General features: G+C 34.6%; 1 protein-coding gene across 1 annotated transcript in view; it reads left to right on the top strand.

Moving 5' to 3' along the window:
• Positions 1-9,550, top strand: part of GLRA1 (glycine receptor alpha 1) — a gene marked incomplete at its 5' end in the record, with an annotated part of 351,072 nt that extends 341,522 nt beyond the window's left edge. Inside the window, one exon of the mRNA XM_053718691.1 lies at positions 8,668-9,550. Coding sequence (XP_053574666.1) covers positions 8,668-8,955 — 288 coding nt within the window. The remainder of the gene's footprint in view (positions 1-8,667) is intronic.
• Between the last annotated feature and the right edge of the window lie 11,085 nt (positions 9,551-20,635).

Here is a 20,635-nt window from a genome sequence, read left to right as displayed (position 1 = left end):
AAACAGTAAAATGGCGATGAGCAAATTAGCTGCTCATGGGAAGGGTAATGCGCTAAACCCCGCTGTGAGCCGAACCCTCCCGCCCCTTTGGCCTCCCCCAGCCCCTGTCCCTTTTTTTCCCCCTTCTTTCGTACTTCTTATTATTATCGGTTATTTGTAGAGCACCAACAGATTCCGCAGCGCTAACTTACTTTCTTCTCTTTTCCCTTTTTCTTTACCTCTTCGACCAGGCTGATGTGTGTTTTAAGGTTCACTGGGTCATATGTGGCTGTATAGTATGGACCCTGTAAATCATTTCTGCTAAAATAAGTTTTGAAATATTTGATCTTATCAATGTTGTTCATTACCACTGTGTATAATAACTAGATGTATAAGGACTACAACAAGAAAAACGGAAAATGTGAAAATGTAGAGCTACTTAAAGAATATTATTTTGTTTACATATATCGGAATTGGACGTGTTCCACTATCAGGAAGTTAAGGGTAGCAGGCCTGGTCCTAGACCAGAGACCTCCATTTATTTAACGTCCAAACCGTGACTGAATATTTATTATACTTTCTACATGAGTGAACATAACATACTTGTAACCGTGTCTGAAATATATGTAGGTTAATAATTCTTAAGGTTATATTTCAATAAAGCTCTTTGGGAAAAAAAGAATAGTTCCTATAGTAACTATCTTGAAAGTTGGGACTCTTACAAAACAATATAAAAATATCAGATCCAGAATTGGTCCTTTAGAACAATGAAAAGATTTGAATAGAAACCCAAACTCCATTCCTGCAGAGGAACTGGAACCATCACCCATGAAAACCTAAGCTTTCGCAGGGATTGTTGTAACATGGAAAAGAATCTTCCCATGGGAGGTTTTTATTCTGAAACCTATTGGATACTCCTGAGAAAACAATATTCTGAATCCACTGATTTGAACAGAAACTGTCCAAATGTGTTGAAATAAATTTAATCTGCCCCCCACCAGTAGAACTGGTTAAAAGGCTGAACCTTCATGCAGTCTTAGGGGCTGAAATTAGTTTAATTATAAGGCTTGTAATAATTCAAATTCAGAAAAAAATCTAAACTCAGAGCCAGAGGCCTTAAGGGAATGAAAAAACAATTGGGAGCTTAAAAATTACCCTTAGATTTCTTAACTTGGGGAAGAAAAAAATCCCTTTCCCCCAGTAATAGAGGAGATAATAAAATCCAGTAGAAAATCTTTAAAAAAAAAAATACTATCCTAAAATAATAAGATAGCAATCTAAATTTAAACTCTGTATCAGAGATTTAGGCCATTAAACTTTTCTAGTATAAATGGCTAAAAACAAATATTTAATATCAGTTAAAATGACATAAAATATAGCATCATAAATAAAAAGATTAGCATGTTGAAGTAAAAGAACAATGCTTAGACAAATCAAGATCTGATAACTAAACTGTCCAACCAATAAAGTTGAAACAGCAGCAACATTAGCCATAAAAATGGCAGGTTAAAAACATGGCCAATATGGAAATATGCTTCTCTTAAGATAGGAAACAAACTTCCTATCTAAAACATCCTTAAAAGAAGAAATATCTTCCATAGGATAGAAGTACGTTCATCAAGAGAAGAAATAACCCCACCTTTAGGGACTTTTACCTAAAAACACTAAATTAGCCATAGGTAAAGGATATAGCTTTTAAAACCTAGAAGAAAGGTAAAAAGAAGGAATAAGTTTAGATTCCTTACCAAACATATGATAGATAGCATCTGGAATAAGAAAAACTTCAAAAGTTACCTCAGAAGCTTAAAAAAACAGAATTCAAACATTTGCTATTCTTGTTATCAAGAGGGCTAGATTCCTTAATACTCAAAGTAAACAATACTTCCTTAATAAAGACTGATTTATTAAAATCAGTCTCTGAAATAGGATCCTCTGAGTCAGAGAAAACCACATCAGCAGAAATACTACAGTATGCTGTCGATAAATACAAACTTCATAGGTTTATGAGAAGTTGGGATAGATCGTTTACATTAATTTGAAGGTGAAATAGCAGTCATAGCCTTCTCTATGTCTTTTGTAATATAATCCTTTATATCAACAGTAATATCATGTACATTAAACTGTGAAGGTAAAGAGTAGATGTATATGTACTATAGAAACATTATCAGTATGAATAATAAAACATAAGTGCCACATACTTGAACTGAATAAATAAAATCAGCTAATTAAACAATATACACACTTAACTTTGGTAGAAATTGTGTACAAGCAGCATAGTTTCTAGAGTAACACCAGAGGCAGGATAAGTTTGAGACATCTTGAAAAATGTAACAAAAAAGAAATAATAACATTTAAACAAAATATCCAATTTCCACAAAATAGCATTTTCAAGAATGGGGAAAAAATGCTTTTATGAAAAACAAAAGCAAATATCATAGCCTTCTGTAACAAATGAAAGCAGAGAGCAAAAGAGGGAGAGACTTAGTAGAACAATTTTTTGGGCGGAAAAATGACGCCAACAAAAATGACTGATGCTGGGGGGCGGAGCCAACCGCCAAAGCAGCAAGTAGCACCATGACAGAGCTCCTGGAACGTAATCTTTATACTTTACTTTTGGACACCCTGAGAATTCCTGAATTTTCACAACTTGCTCCTAGCGTAGTCTACAACATGGATTGCTTATTTTGGGACTGAGATAGTGTATAAAAGAAACGCTGCCGACACTGAGGCCTATCTCCTAGCTGAAGCCGCTGCAACGAGTGCATACGCACCAGTTAAACTGATAGAGACATACCACCGCCACTACTATGAGGGAACAAATTCTATTTGCCCTACGAGCCTTGTCCCGCTCTATGGATTCCCATCAGCTAACCCTCCTATCTGAACTGAAAACTGTTTTGGCTCCGTTTCAGATTGCAATTCCTACGGAGAAAGTTATCTGTGTGACCGACAGGACTGTTCCGGTCTCTTCAGACTCATCACCCTGCTACACAGATTTAGCCCTAGTTTCTATGGAGCGACTCATACCAAACATAGAGGACATGGGACCACAGATATCGGAACGAAACTTCATATGCCCTTTGATCCCGCGGACACAGCTGATGGTTATGCCTGGCTCACAGCCGACGAGTATGGTGATGGTTGTCACTTCAGAAGATCCTCCTACAGATGCCGAGGCCAAACTAAGAAGAAAAGACGCACAGAGCGCTGATATTACAGGAGTGCTTAGAGACTGCACTACACTGCCAGCATGGACATCGGAACCTAAGGTGGACCTAAAGCTTCCACTGGCTCAGCCCCCATTACCAAAGAGTACCGAGCAAGAAACCACAGAGCTCCTATCTGAGCAAGATGTTCAACCTACTGCATCGGAGACAGCTTTGAAAATTAAGCCCTTCCCGGGCCTGCCGGATGCAGCTGGAGAGATTTTTCCCCTGACCGCTCAGGGACACAAGAATAACAGCCATACCGAAGCCATATCCGCATCATTCTATCGCACAGGAGAGCAGTGGCTTGAGCGGAGCCTCTCACATCTCTCAGTTGCAACCAGAACAGTTAGCTGTTATGGGGTTCAGAAGAAAGCCCTCTCTGTATACAGCATACAAGCTCTCATTGCGGGTTCCCTGCAGGGACAGACGCTGCAAACCACTGTTCCCCACTCAGACCTGCTTGCTACAGGAGTCGGGTAAAGAACTCGCCCCTTTCTACACACATCCTTAGGGACACATGTTAAAGATATTATGTGTCCTAGCTTCCAAGCCTGTTAATGTTTATATGCTGTTTGAACATTATATCTTATTTGATTTTGGTTAATTACTCACTAGTATTCACCATGCATGTTAAAACCGTAAATAAGGTAGATTTTATCACTTTATATGGATCCTAAGTTATGCTCTTCTTTTAGTTAATTCATCCAAAAATTGATCTCTCCTTATTTTGCTCCATTTTCATAAAGACTCTTGAAGCTCAATGTTTGATATGTTATTTAGTATGTTGTGCTCTCATGGTTTTCCTGGTATGATGTATAATGTTTTAAAGGATTTCTCTACAACCAAAATTGTTTTTACTGTGGGGGTTTACACTACTTAGATAACTCTTAAACTGGCGCTGCCCTCCTAGTTCAAAATCCCCTCTCTTTTATACCTGCAACAATGATTGCTTAACTATATTTAATGCAGCTGACACTACCTTTACCCTTTCTATCACAAGCAACCACTTATTAAGCTTTGTTCTAAGTTTTAGTTGCAATTAATTGTATGCTGCTCATGAGGGGTTTCATCATAACTATCTAATACAATAGAAAACGTGATGTCATAATATGCCCATATTTCCTCTTACTTATATGTCATTCGCATGTCACTTATAGTTAACTGCATTCATGTCGCAAGTTACTGCTGTTTTTTTTTATTATTATTATTCGCCACTTCTTGTTTTCATAAACACAACACTAATGGTACAGACACAAATATCTGACTCATTATATCAATCCCTATACACATGCTTATATTGAGTATGAGAAATCCTTTTTTGAGCTTGGGTAATTACTGACTTGGTTCTAAGGGCCTATATACACCTGTGTTCCTATGTACCTCCGCAAGATATTTCTCCCTGTGCTGGTTCATAGGGGGTATTGATGTTACTTTTGAAGCACTGTAGTATGTTTATCCACCCTGAGTACACCCATAACGATTCTGCATCTCTCTTCTCAAAACAGTTAGCTCTGGATACTTGAGGCCCCAATTGGTATAGCGCTTATTCTCTGTTTCTATACCCAAGAATAGTTATATGTTATTAGCTAACAGCTGCTTTTGACAGTAACATAGCTCAGTCACTACACGTGGTATAGAGCATCATGAATCTTCATATTTGTATCCTGGCCTAGAATTCAACACAACTGTCATGGGTCTGCAATTCTCAGAGTAGCTTTTCATGTGCTCTTTATATAGGAATCTTCAGAGTTTCAAGTTCTACACTTAGTACAAATTGTTGAGTACAAATCTATATTCTCAGTCCCTAATATATGCTCTGGTTTTCCCTAATAGACAAGTTTATGTGTATTATATTCAAATGGCCATAGTGCCTCCTCCATACTATTTTGTAACAACCCCCTACGCCTATGCGCTTCTACCTATATTTTATATTTAGTATAGTTCTAATAGCTCCATAGCTCTATGAGGGCAAAACATACTACGATCTACCCTAAGCACTGTTATATATTTTATGTTTACACTAGCTCCTTATGGGCTTGTGCATGAGGGATACATAGCTTATTCAGGACATTGCCTTCTCACTACATGCAGGGAAATCCCTTTCTAGGGGTATTATTATACATTTTTCCCTCCACATTCTCATAGCCAATCTTCCTTTCTCATCCCACAAGCCTCAACTATGCTATGGTTATAGGTAATATGTATTGCATGGATTAGTGACTATCACCTTCTTCATGGTCTGGCGGGGACAGTTCGTATCACTTCCCGCTTGTTATGTTATTTTCATCTATTATCTCCAATTCATAACACATATAGAACCTAACTCCATTGGTAGTTTATTTGAAAGCTCAGAATTTCAATTGTATGTATCAACTTGATATTCTAACTGGCTCCGCCCTCCCTTCCCCCCTTACTCTATTTTGAGCGGCTCTTGCCCGCTGCATCCCCACCCCATAAAACTTTAAAGCTAACTCCCCCCTGGCCCTAACTTTATTGGTATAGATTCCCTAATTCACTTTTTATATGGCACAGAGAGGACCATTTCATTTATACTATATTTACGACATTCTATTATAAAACTTGAGAAAAGTTTGATTTGTCTTGCAACAGTCTAGAATCATTTGTATAGAGACCATTGATTTTGTACTGTTTATCATTTCTGTCAGTCCTGTATTGCTGAAGATGTTGCATGCTTTTGATGTTTCTGTTATCTGTGAAATTTCTCAAATAAAAATATTAAAAAAAAAAAAAAAAAAAAAAAAAAAATGACTGATGCTGAGAAAAAAAACTTTTGCCGCCAAGGTTAACAGGAAATGACATGATTCGCGTCATAACCGGCGTGACTTTCCGCCAAAAAAATTGCATCAACAACATCACAACAAATGCAACCTTCATGCCAAAAAAATTTGAGCCAAGAATGTCGCATTAAATAGAAGCATTTTGCACCATCTCGAGCCTAATTTGCCTGCGAAAATTTGAAAAAACAAGACCAAAGTTACAACTAGCTGGAACCTTAGATAAGAAACAATTTACTATAATTCTCCCAAACATAATTTTCCATGCTGAAACTGTTAGACTGCACAGGGAAATAAACATAGACCTGACTCATGCCAAATATATGCAATATATATTTAAAACTTTAAAAATATAAAGTGCCAAGCATAGCTGAGAGTGTCTTAAAAAAAGATATATACTTACCTGAAGACACCCATCCACATATAGCAGACAGCCAAACCAGTACTGAAACATATCAGCGGAGGTAATTGTAGAGGAGTATAATGTCGATCTGTAAAGGGAGGTGGCAGATGAAGCCCCACGACCGAATTTACAGAGAGCCTTAGAATAGATTTCCCATAGGTGAAAACATGGCATCATTAGGCAAATACTCCCTTCACATCCCTCAGACAAACACTGTACTTTGAGAGGAACTGGGCATCAAAATGCTTAGAAGCGCCTTTCACAGAAGAAATCAAGCATGACTTGCTTCACCATCCTCCAACGAAGGCAAAGTTTGTAAAACTGAAGTATGAGTGAGGTGGGAGGTGTATTCATAGGCATGCCCCCTTCAGGTAGAAAAGCATATCCCATACGTCACTAGCTCATGGACTCTTGCCACTTACATTAAAGAAATACATCCTCTAAAAAAAAAAGGTTTCACTCTAACATGTGCACAAAAGAAACATTGAAAACAGTTTTAAAAACTCATAAAAATCAATACAAAATTGTCAGCTTTGAAATAGGGAAACAAATAAATAAATGAGTCATTAAAAAACAAAAAGGTAACCAGCATATATAGACATGAATGCAGAACAAGCTTGTGTACACATAACGTCCAGCATTTATCTACTAAAACATGAGAGTTCTGAGGCAGAATTAGTTTAGGTATTAGACTCGTGCATGATCGAAAAATTTGTTTCAGTTCGGATCGATTCGGATTTTTTCTAAGTTCGGATCGATTCAAATTCGGAAAAATTTGAATAAATTTGTTTCGGATTCATTTGGATTCTAATAAATTCAGCTGGATTCGGTTCGGAAACTCGGAATTTCGGTATGTGTTAGGTGGGATATGCTGTGTATTAGACTAGTATTATGTACTGTATATTTGGTGTAACCCATAGCAGAGTGATATAACCTAATATACTGTACAATACTAGTGTAATCCATGGCCATCCGAATCTACCGAATAAATCCGAAACTAATTCGGATTTATTCGGTAGATTCGCCACTATTTCGATTCGGAAATTCGAATCGATCCGAATCTCTGAATTTAAGAAATTCGGCCGAATTTCAGAATCGATCCGAAACGGATCGCACATATCTATTAGATATCATTCTTAAGGAGAAAGGGCTTAGGTCAGACTAGAAATATAGGCAGGACATGGTCAAATAATTGATCTGTATAGTTTTATTGCTGCCCTTGCTTGTAGAACCATGCATAATCCAAACATACATACCACCTGTGGTAGCAATATTGAAAGTGACATTTGTTCCCCTTCAGTATTACCACTGGTGGAGCATATCTGTGCTTATAAATATAAAACCAGTGACATGATTAGTTTGAAACAACCTTTTTTTTTTTAAGTAGGGCAATGAAAAGAGGCACAAAAGATTGTGGATACCTTCACATTTCTAAGGTCAATACAACTAGAAAATGTTATGCTGATCAGTGCTTAATTGTTGGCTAAAAAAGTGTCAGGTCCCTGGTGGAGCAAAGTACTGCACAGAAGTGAAGACTTTAGGAATTCACCAGATAAATTTGAGATTTCTATTTTCCATAAAATGGATATTCATTATTTTAAGAAATGGTTCTATAAAAAATTAAATGAATAGAAAAAAAGGTTTGAGTGTAATGTGTAATGTCACATTTTAGATGTTGATAGTGTTCCTTTAATATTTCGAGGTGTATATTAATTTCTCTTTGAACTGGCCCTATAGCTACATTGAACATATCTCAGTTCCTCATATAGGAAGGAAACTCTTTCTATCTTTCTCTTTCCTGCAGAGAATAGAAAATCAACAAATCAGCATCTTCCAACCCCTCAGTGGCTGCCAGGCAAGTTTAACTGATCTCCAAATACAAGAGTAGACTTGAATGCAAGGTACAGGAGGTCCTGGGTTCTGTAGTGGGTCAGGAAAGGGTGGTGCTCCTAATATGTGTTAAAAGATCGAGTTGCAATAAAGGATCATAGTGTATAGCATTGTGGAAGGCTATCTCCTATTAAAAAAAATAGCAATTGCATGCAGTTTAGCATTTATTGTACATGTGATGAATGTGGGGTTCATATAATGAATATTAAATGTACAGTTCAGAGTGCAGGTTGTTGGTGTTGTATGTAATTTCTTATATCCTCAAGACAGTTCACTTATGTGGTTGCACCACTGTTATGAAAATAGGGGGATGGAAATAAACAAGCCTGTTGGAGTGGGTGTAATGTTCCTGTCTCATTTTGAGTAGAGTCCTATGCTCAATCTTTTGCAGGAGGATGAGACCGGTGAAGGACGTTTCAGTTTTGCCTATGGAATGGGGCCTGCTTGTCTACAGGCTAAAGATGGGATCTCCGTAAAAGGAAATAACAACAACAATCCTACCAGCAATGCTCCTCCTGCGTCTAAATCTTCAGATGAGATGCGCAAGTTGTTCATCCAACGAGCCAAGAAGATTGACAAATTTTCAAGGATTGGATTCCCTTTGGTTTTTCTCATTTTCAATACTTTCTACTGGATCATATACAAAATAGTACGCAGTGAGGATGTGCACAAGCAGTGAGGAGGGAGAGGGAAAGGGGAGAGTATGGGATATTAAAAAATTAATAAATAAAGAAAGTTTGAGATCAGAAAGGAAAGCGTAGGATATCTGTTGGGGGAAAAGGTGAAATTATTGGGAAAGAGAATAGTGAAAAGGAGGGGGGTTGGAAATGTGAAATGAGAACATTGGAAAGTGGAATTGATATAATAACACAAATATAAGTATGTGATGCATAGAATGATGTGGAATTTATAAGATAGATTTGGGTGAATAGGGCAAATTTTTAAGGAATCAAAGACATTCTCTTAAAAGAAAAAACTCTGTATTAAATCTGTGCAATAGCAATGCAGAAATGCATGATTTTAAGAATGTGGCAATACACAGTATTTATATAAAAATTTAAGGATCGGGGCTTTTAATCTATGAAGCTGGGATCACTGATGGAAATGTAAATAGGCCTCAAGACATTGGGTTAGAGGGACTTGGAAAAAAGCCTATTCTTGATGGGTGGGTCAATGAAGCAATTGTGAACAAAAGAAAAGTGCCCGGGGAATATATGTAATATATGCAACTTATAATCATGCCTAATTATATTATAAAATGCGCACAGAACAACCCTAGCTCTTTACAGTTTTTCTTAGCTGTTAATTTTGATTTTAACTTGGGCTCCGTGAGCCATGGATTATGGGAATGCAACAGGACATGGCAAGCTTACTATAAAATACATCTAAAGGACGTATGGTCAGTGATTTAATAGGGCTGTTTCCATCATTTTATCTGTCACACAATATTGGTCTCTGGCAGAATAAAAGGGTATAGCTCTAGCAATATGGCACCTGGTTTATTATAAGTCTTTAATGCTTATAATTTAACATTTCAGAGAGAAAAAAAACAAATTCTGATAAAGAAAAACACAAATTAAATGCACTTTGTTTATGGGCTTCAGATCTGGGTAGAATTAAACTGGTAAACAAATTTTGTATTTGGGTTAAAAAGAGGCACCTAAAAACACACACACATACATATATATATATATATATATATAGATTTTATTTATTACTTCTTTTAGTCAAAGATCTGCGATTTAGCCCTACAAATCATTAGTTTCTGGGTTAGTTTACTTGCAGGAAAATAGCTAATGAAACAAGCTTTGACTAATTTTATCTATTACAGAATAATATTTTTGTTGTATTTAATGATTTCCCAAAAGATTTATTGTAATAGCTTTTTGTCCTATTAGATATTGCATTATGTTTTGGGACATGTTAATGCTTGTAAAGCAATGTCTTAATACCAGCTTATCTACACATAATAGTATATTGTAGTAGAATATATTAAACTGGATGTGTTACTAATGACAAAAAATACATCACTTGAAAGAGCACATAAAAGCAACACAATGTTACTGCATACAATGTGCTCCACTTATGTATATAACATGTGCCAAAAGTATTTCTACATTACAATTTTACCTGTACAGTTTGTTGAGAAGATCTGGAAAGAAAAGAGAATGAGATGAATAGGAAATTGATAGGAGAAAATACAGGGTACTTAAAAGTACATTAAACTGCAACTACAAAAGAATAGTAACTACTCACTATATTATTGCATTTTATCCTGTTCCTGCAGCTCTTTTGAAATCAGTTTTCCTGTTTTTAATAGCTTAAATGTTTCATATACTGAAGCTCCGCCTCTTCATACTGGGTGCCGCCATCTTGAAACTCAGGTATCCTCACAGCATGTGGCAGAAGCAGTGAACACTCACAGATCAGTAGTAATGGGTACTTTTTTTTACAGTTGTATCATTTCCTTGGAGTTAGTGTGCAGGATACATCATGTGAACTTTACATTATTGTATTTTTTACATGGTTTTACAGTTAGACAAAATACATTTAAAAAGGCACTTACCAATAATATAGAACAATGAAGCCACAGCAAAATTGTAAAGCTCCTGCTCTGTAGTATGTACCCTAACCTGAAACACATTACACAGTTGTAAAAAAGTTGACAACCTCATTGATTTGTGAATGTGCACTACTTCAGCTCACAGTATGTGAGCATACCTGTGCTCCAAGATGGCAGCCACCAGTACAAAGAGGTGGGGCTTCACCATCAGACAATATATTAGGGGTTAAAATAGCAACACAACTTTAAGGAAAGCTGCAGCAACAAGAGGGAAAGCAAAACTATTATAGTTGTGCCCAGCAGTTTAATGTCCCTTTATATATTAAAGGATAGGTAGGTGATTTTTTTTTTTTTTTACTCAGCATTTGTTTACCACAAAGAAAGTTGGACACATTTTTTTTTTCATTCTAAATAGATTCTGATTTCTAATATCCATTGTTTCAAACAAATGTTGTTACTATTTTGTGTTTTACATTTACTTTAAGAAAAAACATTTAAACTAGTGAATTTAACATTCCAATGTTAGTGGATTCTGTCTAAACCTACGAAAACCAAATCATTCAAACGTTTTTTTTTTGGGGGGGGTTTTATGCCTAAAGAAAATCTTAAATAGGGTGTTGCATTCAAAATAACAAATGTGACATTAATTTTCAAGAAACATTTGATGGCAGAAACTTATGGTCACTAAACATCTGTTTTTCATTTTAATTTGCAGACATTTGCAAGTCACTGATAAATAAATATAATAATGAAATTTGCCAATTCTCTGAAACCCCCAAACTGATCATTTTTTGAGCTTGAATAGTTTAAATAAGAAAAATATCTAAACAAGAACCCAATAGTGTATTATCACACAACAATATAATTTAAAGGGACATGAAATCCAAACATTTCTTTCATGATTCAAATAAAACATGCCATTTTTAAAACTTTCTATTTTACTTCAATGATCAATTTTGTTTAATTCTCTTGGAATCCTTTATTGAAGGAGCAGCAATGCTCTACCAAGAGCTGACTAAACACATTGGTAACCAGAAGTATACATGTGCAGCCATAAATCAGCAGCTAGCTCCCAGGTCCTGAGCCTACCTAGGTATGCTTTTAAACAAGGTATAAAAAAGACAACAAACGCAGATTAGATAATAGAAGTAAATTGTTTGTAAGCTCTGTCTGAATCATTAAAGAAAAAAAATTGGGTTTCATGTGCCTTTAAAGTAATATATATATATATATATATATATATATATATATATATATATACATATATATATATATATACAGAAATGAATCACACAGTGTAGTGGGCAGAATAAGGAGATATTCATGCCTCTCAAAGTGGTGGCATTTCCTTTAAAACCTTGAGTCCTCCTTAAAAGTCTATTAAACTGCTAGGAACAAATAAAACAATGGCTACTACTCATCATCCTCTTATTTTTCTTCTTGTGCCTGTAGCTCTCTTTAAATCATTCTCTTATTTTAACCCCTTACAAGTGCCAGCAAGTGAAGCTCAGCATCCGCAAACACCAGGTGCGGCCATCTTGGAGCTAAGGTATTCTTGTGTTCTGTGACCGAAGCTGTGGGCATTCACAGGTCAGTGTTGTTGTTTTTTTGGCAAACTGTATTGTGCACTTCAGTTTATCATGTGCAATACAGAGTGGGAGTTGTATATTATTGCAGTTGCTCCATTGCTCTATATTATTACTGAGGATTTTTATATTTGGTATGTAACTTATAAACTATTAAACTGTAAAAATATTTAGCTTTTACTCTATATTGTGCAAGTTAAACTAAAGTACAAGGTATATTACCAAAAAGCCTGCAACGTCACTGATCTATGAATTTACCATTTCTGTCGGAAGAAACAAGGGAACTTCTGTAAAATCGAAATACAGGATACACACAATGAGTCCAGATTAAATAATGTCTGACCTTTGACACTTTAATGATGGAACCAATGTCTCTACAAGCAGATGTTATCATTTTAATAATAATAAAACATACTTTTGAATATTATTTATATTAAATGAATGTTAATTCCCACTGACTTACAAAGAAGCCTGTGAGAATTAGCATTTGAATGTTAATATTCCAATATCTAAATGACAAATATTCATTCATTTAATGTAATCAAATTAAGCCAACATTCATTATTATTTTAAAGACTTTCCATACTCCAATTTGATGATGTTATTTATTACCAGGAACAATATAAATTGTGTTTATAATCAAAGGTTTTATAAACAAGTTGGCACTATGCATCTTAACACAGTCTAGTTACAAGTGCTCAACACAAGAAATAAAGTACAAAGTAATAACGTACCGTATCGCGCTTACCATAAAGAATTTACATAATAGAATTAGACCTTTCCTTTGTTACCAACCGTTAGTCTAGCTTATTCATTAAATTGATATAATTTATAGCAAAACAAATAACATTATAAATATTATTTAGTATTTGAATACAATTTGGAAAGTTAGAAAGGATTCAATAAAGTTTCTGTTCTACTTACGGACATTGTACCCCAAAAATGTCTTCAGCTATATGAAAGAGCAGAATCTTAAGGTTTTTTTTGCATGAAAAAATGTGAAGAAAAAGCTGTTTCAATTTACATCAAATCTAATAACAGCTGTAGTGCTTATTTACTTCCTGCTAATGCTCATTGGTTAGTAAATACTTCATGGCAATGCTCATTGGTTAATAAATACTTCATGGCAATGCTCATTGGTTAGTAAATACTTCATGGCAATGCTCATTGGTTAATAAATACTTCAGCTGATAGTGGTATAGGTATATTATTATAAATTCAAAATCAAACGTCTTTTAATTTTATATTTAATTCATGCAATAAAATATCAACATGTTAAAAACAAAATGCCCTTTCAAAAGAATTCCAATTACTCAAAGTTTATCTTTGAATAACAGGGATTTATTTATTTAATAACTGGGTAAATGGAAAGAATGGAGATTAAGTTGACATTAGAAAGAATGAATATAATAACAATTACCTAGATTTATGTTTTATTGAATCTAAGATATATGGGGAATTTATATAAAATATCCTTTTGATTGGTTGGCCGATGTATTCTGTCAATCATTTTTTTATTGTCTGCATCTTATATTTTAAATTAATTAAATGTAATGGTTCCCTTTACTTGCAAATGCTTTTTGAATGGGCCGTGTGCTCCCCATATATACAAAGTCATTTATAGCTTATCTTAACTAATGTTTACAAACTTACTCACTGAAATATAAATTTACCAATTTATGTAAAACTGTACCAATTTTTATTTTAATTTGTCTATTGAAATTACATTATAGTAAAACAAGTACAAATTATATTATCTCAGTAATACAAATATACAATTCCATAGTATACTTTCTAAATAAAGCCGCCATTTGAGTTCAAAAATAAGAATGATGTCATTTAGACAGTATTACATGATATTGCAATAATTGGACCATATTTTTTATTAGTATTTCCTGAAGTTTTTGAAAATGTTCTTAAAACAAAATTCAAACACCGACATACAATGACCTCCATTTATCAGAATTTAAGATTCCCAAAGCTGGTGCAACCCCACCCCCTGCTCTAACAGGAACAGCTTGTTAGTCATCCTGAAGAAATGAGTTCATGTTGACTGACTTTCTCAACCTTTGACGTTGTAATACCGGTGCTTCTTAACTTTCGTTTGCAGGCTTGGGGGCCAATAAATTAACATAACACTAAAATAAGCAGGTCTGGTTGGCTTATTCCTAAAAGCTTACAAATATATCAAACTTGCCTTTAATTAAAAAAAAGTAACGATCCTAATCAAATTCATACAATACACTTAAAGGGATAGAAAAGTGAAAAATGAAACTGCATGGGTGCTTTTCGATGTGAAATAGAAGCATTTTTGCAATATGCTTTAAAAGTTATAACTGTTTTTCTGTGGCATATACACATATCCTGTGAGGGCATGTGCACCAGTACTTAAAGGGACACTGAACCCAATTTTTTTTTTCGTGATTCAGATAGAGCATGAAATTTTAAGAAACTTTCTAGTTTGCTCCTATTATTTTTTTTTTTTTCATTCTCTTGGTATCTCTATTTGAAATGCAAGACTGTAAGTTTAGATGCCGGCCCATTTTTGGTGAACATCCTGGGTTGTCCTTGCTGATTGGTGGATAAATTCATCCACCAATAAAAAAAGTGCTGTATAGAGGTCTGAACACAAAAAAAAAACTTAGATGCCTTCTTTTTCAAATAAAGATAGCAAGAGAACAAATAAAAATTGATAATAGGAGTAAATTAGAAAGTTGCTTAAAATTGCATGCTCTATCTGAAAAATTGGGTTCAGTGTCCCTTTAAACACCACACCTTCTCAGAGTGCTGGTAATGGTATTTATTATTCATATATATTTATTTTTGATCTTTCTATCCCTTTTAACAATAATATAAACACCACGCTTTTTAACTTTGCAAATTCTCTAACTCCAACCTAAATGTTTTTGAATTATTCATTTTGAACATTGAAAAGGATATATAATACTGTCTCTGAACATTAGTAGACAATGACAAGTTGTAGGATTCCCATTTCTTAATACAAAATGTACACCCTTCTATTTATTTCATCTTTTGCATCACATTGCTCAGTATAAGTCTTGCATATAATTGCCAGAATTTTAGAAATTTAATATTTACTTTAAAATGCACAAAGTCTTCCAAAAAGTCATCTTTATAAATGCCAAGTTTCCTAAGAATTAAATATTTATCCTATGATGTGATAGCAAAATAACATAATTTATGTAAGAACTTACCTGATAAATTCATTTCTTTCATATTAACAAGAGTCCATGAGCTAGTGACGTATGGGATATACATTCCTACCAGGAGGGGCAAAGTTTCCCAAACCTTAAAATGCCTATAAATACACCCCTCACCACACCCACAAATCAGTTTAACGAATAGCCAAGAAGTGGGGTGATAAGAAAAAAAGTGCGAAGCATATAAAATAAGGAATTGGAATAATTGTGCTTTATACAAAAAAATCATAACCACCCCAAAAAAAGGGTGGGCCTCATGGACTCTTGTTAATATGAAAGAAATGAATTTATCAGGTAAGTTCTTACATAAATTATGTTTTCTTTCATGTAATTAACAAGAGTCCATGAGCTAGTGACGTATGGGATAATGACTACCCAAGATGTGGATCTTTCCACACAAGAGTCACTAGAGAGGGAGGGATAAAATAAAGACAGCCAATTCCTGCTGAAAATAATCCACACCCAAAATAAAGTTTAATGAAAAACCTAAGCAGAAGATTCAAACTGAAACCGCTGCCTGAAGAACTTTTCTACCAAAAATTGCTTCAGAAGAAGAAAATACATCAAAATGGTAGAATTTAGTAAAAGTATGCAAAGAGGACCAAGTTGCTGCTTTGCAGATCTGGTCAACCGAAGCTTCATTCCTAAACGCCCAGGAAGTAGATACTGACCTAGTAGAATGAGCTGTAATTCTCTGAGGCGGAATTTTACCCGACTCAACATAGGCAAGATGAATTAAAGATTTCAACCAAGATGCCAAAGAAATGGCAGAAGCTTTCTGGCCTTTCCTAGAACCGGAAAAGATAACAAATAGACTAGAAGTCTTACAGAAAGATTTCGTAGCTTCAACATAATATTTCAAAGCTCTAACAACATCCAAAGAATGCAACGATTTTCTCCTTAGAATTCTTAGGATTAGGACATAATGAAGGAACCACAATTTCTCTACTAATGTTGTTGGAATTCACAACTTTAGGTAAAAATTCAAAAGAAGTTCGCAACACCGCCTTATCCTGATGAAAAATCAGAAAAGGAGACTCACACGAAAGAGCAGATAATTCAGAAACTCTTCTAGCAGAAGAGATGGCCAAAAGGAACAAAACTTTCCAAGAAAGTAATTTAATGTCCAATGAATGCATAGGTTCAAACGGAGGAGCTTGAAGAGCTCCCAGAACCAAATTCAAACTCCAAGGAGGAGAAATTGACTTAATGACAGGTTTTATACGAACCAAAGCTTGTACAAAACAATGAATATCAGGAAGAATAGCAATCTTACTGTGAAAAAGAACAGAAAGAGCAGAGATTTGTCCTTTCAAAGAACTTGCGGACAAACCCTTATCCAAACCATCCTGAAGAAATTGTAAAATTCTCGGTATTCTAAAAGAATGCCAAGAAAAATGATGAGAAAGACACCAAGAAATATAAGTCTTCCAGACTCTATAATATATCTCTCTGGATATAGATGTACGAGCCTGTAACATAGTATTAATCACAGAGTCAGAGAAACCTCTTTGACCAAGAATCAAGCGTTCAATCTCCATACCTTTAAATTTAAGGATTTCAGATCCTGATGGAAAAAAGGACCTTGAGACAAAAGGTCTGGTCTTAACGGAAGAGTCCACGGTTGGCAAGAGGCCATCCGGACAAGATCCGCATAAAAGAAAAAAACAACATATAAAGCAAAATTGATCAAATTCCTTAAATGACAGTTTCAGGAATGGGAAAAAAATGCCAGTGAACAAGCTTCTAGCAACCAGAAGCAATAAATAATGAGACTTAAATAATGTGGAGACAAAAATGACGCCCATATTTTTTAGCGCCAAAAAAGACGCCCACATTATTTGGCGCCTAAATGCTTTTGGCGCCAAAAATGACGCCACATCCGGAACGCCGACATCTTTGACGCAAAATAACGTCAAAAAATGACGCAACTTCCGGCGACACGTATGACGCCGGAAACGGAAAATAATTTTTGCGCCAAAAAAGTCCGCGCCAAGAATGACGCAATAAAATGAAGCATTTTCAGCCCCCGCGAGCCTAACAGCCCACAGGGAAAAAAGTCAAATTTTTGAGGTAAGAAAAAAATATGATAATTCAATGCATAATCCCAAATATGAAACTGACTGTCTGGAAATAAGGAAAGTTGAACATTCTGAGTCAAGGCAAATAAATGTTTGAATACATATATTTAGAACTTTATAAATAAAGTGCCCAACCATAGCTTAGAGTGTCACAGAAAATAAGCTTACTTACTTACCCCAGGACACTCATCTACATGTTTGTAGAAAGCCAAACCAGTACTGAAACGAGAATCAGCAGAGGTAATGGTATATATAAGAGTATATCGTCGATCTGAAAAGGGAGGTAAGAGATGAATCTCTACGACCGATAACAGAGAACCTTATGAAATAGACCCCGTAGAAGGAGATCACTGCATTCAATAGGCAATACTCTCCTCACATCCCTCTGACATTCACTGCACGCTGAGAGGAAAACCGGGCTCCAACTTGCTGCGGAGCGCATATCAACGTAGAATCTAGCACAAACTTACTTCACCACCTCCCTTGGAGGCAAAGTTTGTAAAACTGATTTGTGGGTGTGGTGAGGGGTGTATTTATAGGCATTTTAAGGTTTGGGAAACTTTGCCCCTCCTGGTAGGAATGTATATCCCATACGTCACTAGCTCATGGACTCTTGTTAATTACATGAAAGAAATATAAAATATGCAACAGTGTACATCCGACTGCAGGAGTCAGTGTATTTACTATCATCCATGTTTACAACACTGCAGCTGCTGATTGACTCTCTGACTGCATTCTCTGAACCAGCAGTTCTCTGTGGCTCCCAAGTGGCACCATAACTATTTAATACTTTTGCAGGGGTTAAATGCATAGACTTGCTGGGTTAGTAGTGCTAAAGTTAACGCTCTAACCAATTAAAACAATTCATTTTTTCTCTACAAGGACCTTTTAAACTGAAAATTAAATTTCCCTTAAATAATCAATTGTTTAGTAACAAATATGCAATATCAATTCAAATTTTTGTTTTGCCTGATTTTCCTGCAAATAATGTTTTGTTTTTTTTCAAGCATATTTAAAAAGATAGTATGGTAAAAAAAAAATTACAATTGCATAGAATATATCAGTATTTAAGTACTTCATTTCTGAATATCTGCATTCAATATAAATGTTTTAAAAACATTTAAAACTGCAATTTTGTTTGCACTAAAAATCTGCTTGAGTATGCTCATTGTATGTCCTTTTATTGTGACCAGTTAGGGACATATAATAGAAGTTCCTGCAATGATTAAACAATCACTGTGTATCATCTTGCAGGGTCAAAGTCCAGACATCTCTCGCATGCCATACAGTCTCTTTGGGAAAGTAAAAACAAAAATGCAGGCAAAATAAATATTGAAACTACATTGTAATATTTAAGGAAACATTTATGGGAAATTATTTAATTTCTCTTTTGATGTATACTACAGTTACTGAAACATGCTAGAATGTGCGAGGCATATGTAAATATTATTCTAAATTATAACATATTTTAGTGTCATAAGGGGATACAAACTTGAATATATTAGAGGTGAATGAAAAGTTTAACTGAAGCAGATTTTTTTTTGCATTAAAACAGTATCAATAGCTAGACAACAGTAATAAACTTCTGCCACCTAATGGTAATATAGTAAAATGCAGGTAAAATGTTTGAGATGGCTTTAATACAACACTTGATGGATACATTTATTTTAATAAAAAAATGGCAAATGTTAGCTGTAATATGATGAAAAATATAACTTTTCAATGAAAAAATATTTGTTTAAAATAATATATATTTATGGACATACTTTCTGATAAGTGATTGCTCACATTTAAACAGATTAGAGTGAAAACCAACCTTTGTTTATTAATGTTTACTTACTCTGTTTGTATTCAAAACTATTGCCACATGTAAACAGTTCTGGCTTTCTTTAGCATGTATTTTTCAAAGACATTATACACATTTTTTTCATAAGAAGCAATCTGTAATTTTAAACACAATAACCTATTTAACAGCACAGGCAGTCCACATCTTTATTATTATCTTGGTATCACAAACTAATTTTCTGCAGCCAATCAGAAGCTATACATCAGTATTTGTATACTGTTTTCAGTGGGGTAAAAAAGTCAAGCTCCCACTGTGAGACTGGATGAGTGACATCAACTATATTTGAAAGCCTCAGATCACTCCTTTTAAACTTCATAGATACTTAAGGCAAATATTCCATAGGGCTACAGTGTGTATTGAAGGAATTGTCAACACAAGTAGCAAACAGAGCCAAAACAGTGCAAAGACTTTTGAAGGCCCAACTCATAATACAAGCGTTATGCTTTAGTAAAGCTTGACTGTCTCATTTGAAAAAATAATTTAATTGAGTCTTTTCTTGACTTGTTACACTTGATCTGCCATTTTAATTGGATTTGTGTAGCATGGCAGCTGTTATGTTCTTTACAATTTGTTATAAATGTGTTACTAGTGATGTGAAAATGCTGGCGCTCTTCAAGCTTAAATAAATAATAGGACTTTTACATTTTGGTTATAATAGAAAATATTACTTATTGTTAAATATATTTATTTTGCTTAACATTTGTCATTCATTTTTATATATAACTTTCTGGCATGTTTCAAATACGGTACCTCACTTATCAATGTTTTTAGATCAGTGCTACTTGATAAGGAGAATAAAGAAATATTCTTAGGCTTAACTAAAGCACTGTTTAGTATTTCAGATGATTGGAGCTATTAATATATAAAATATAAATTCAATAACAAATGTATCCTGAATGGACATATTTCTACAATGAGACTTATTTATAAGCTTACTTTCACATAGGGTTTCAATAATGCCTAATGTTTATTTTTATTGTGCGTTTGATTTAGTGGTGGAAGATTTCTGGATTTACTTTAGAATGATATAATGTTAAATAGTACTATTTCCCTGTCTTACAA

Source organism: Bombina bombina, chromosome 6 (genome assembly GCF_027579735.1).
Source record: "Bombina bombina isolate aBomBom1 chromosome 6, aBomBom1.pri, whole genome shotgun sequence".
In the NCBI taxonomy this organism is placed as follows: Eukaryota; Metazoa; Chordata; class Amphibia; order Anura; family Bombinatoridae; genus Bombina; species Bombina bombina.
The sequence above is the reverse complement of the archived record's forward strand: the minus strand, read 5'-3'. Positions and strand labels throughout refer to the sequence as shown.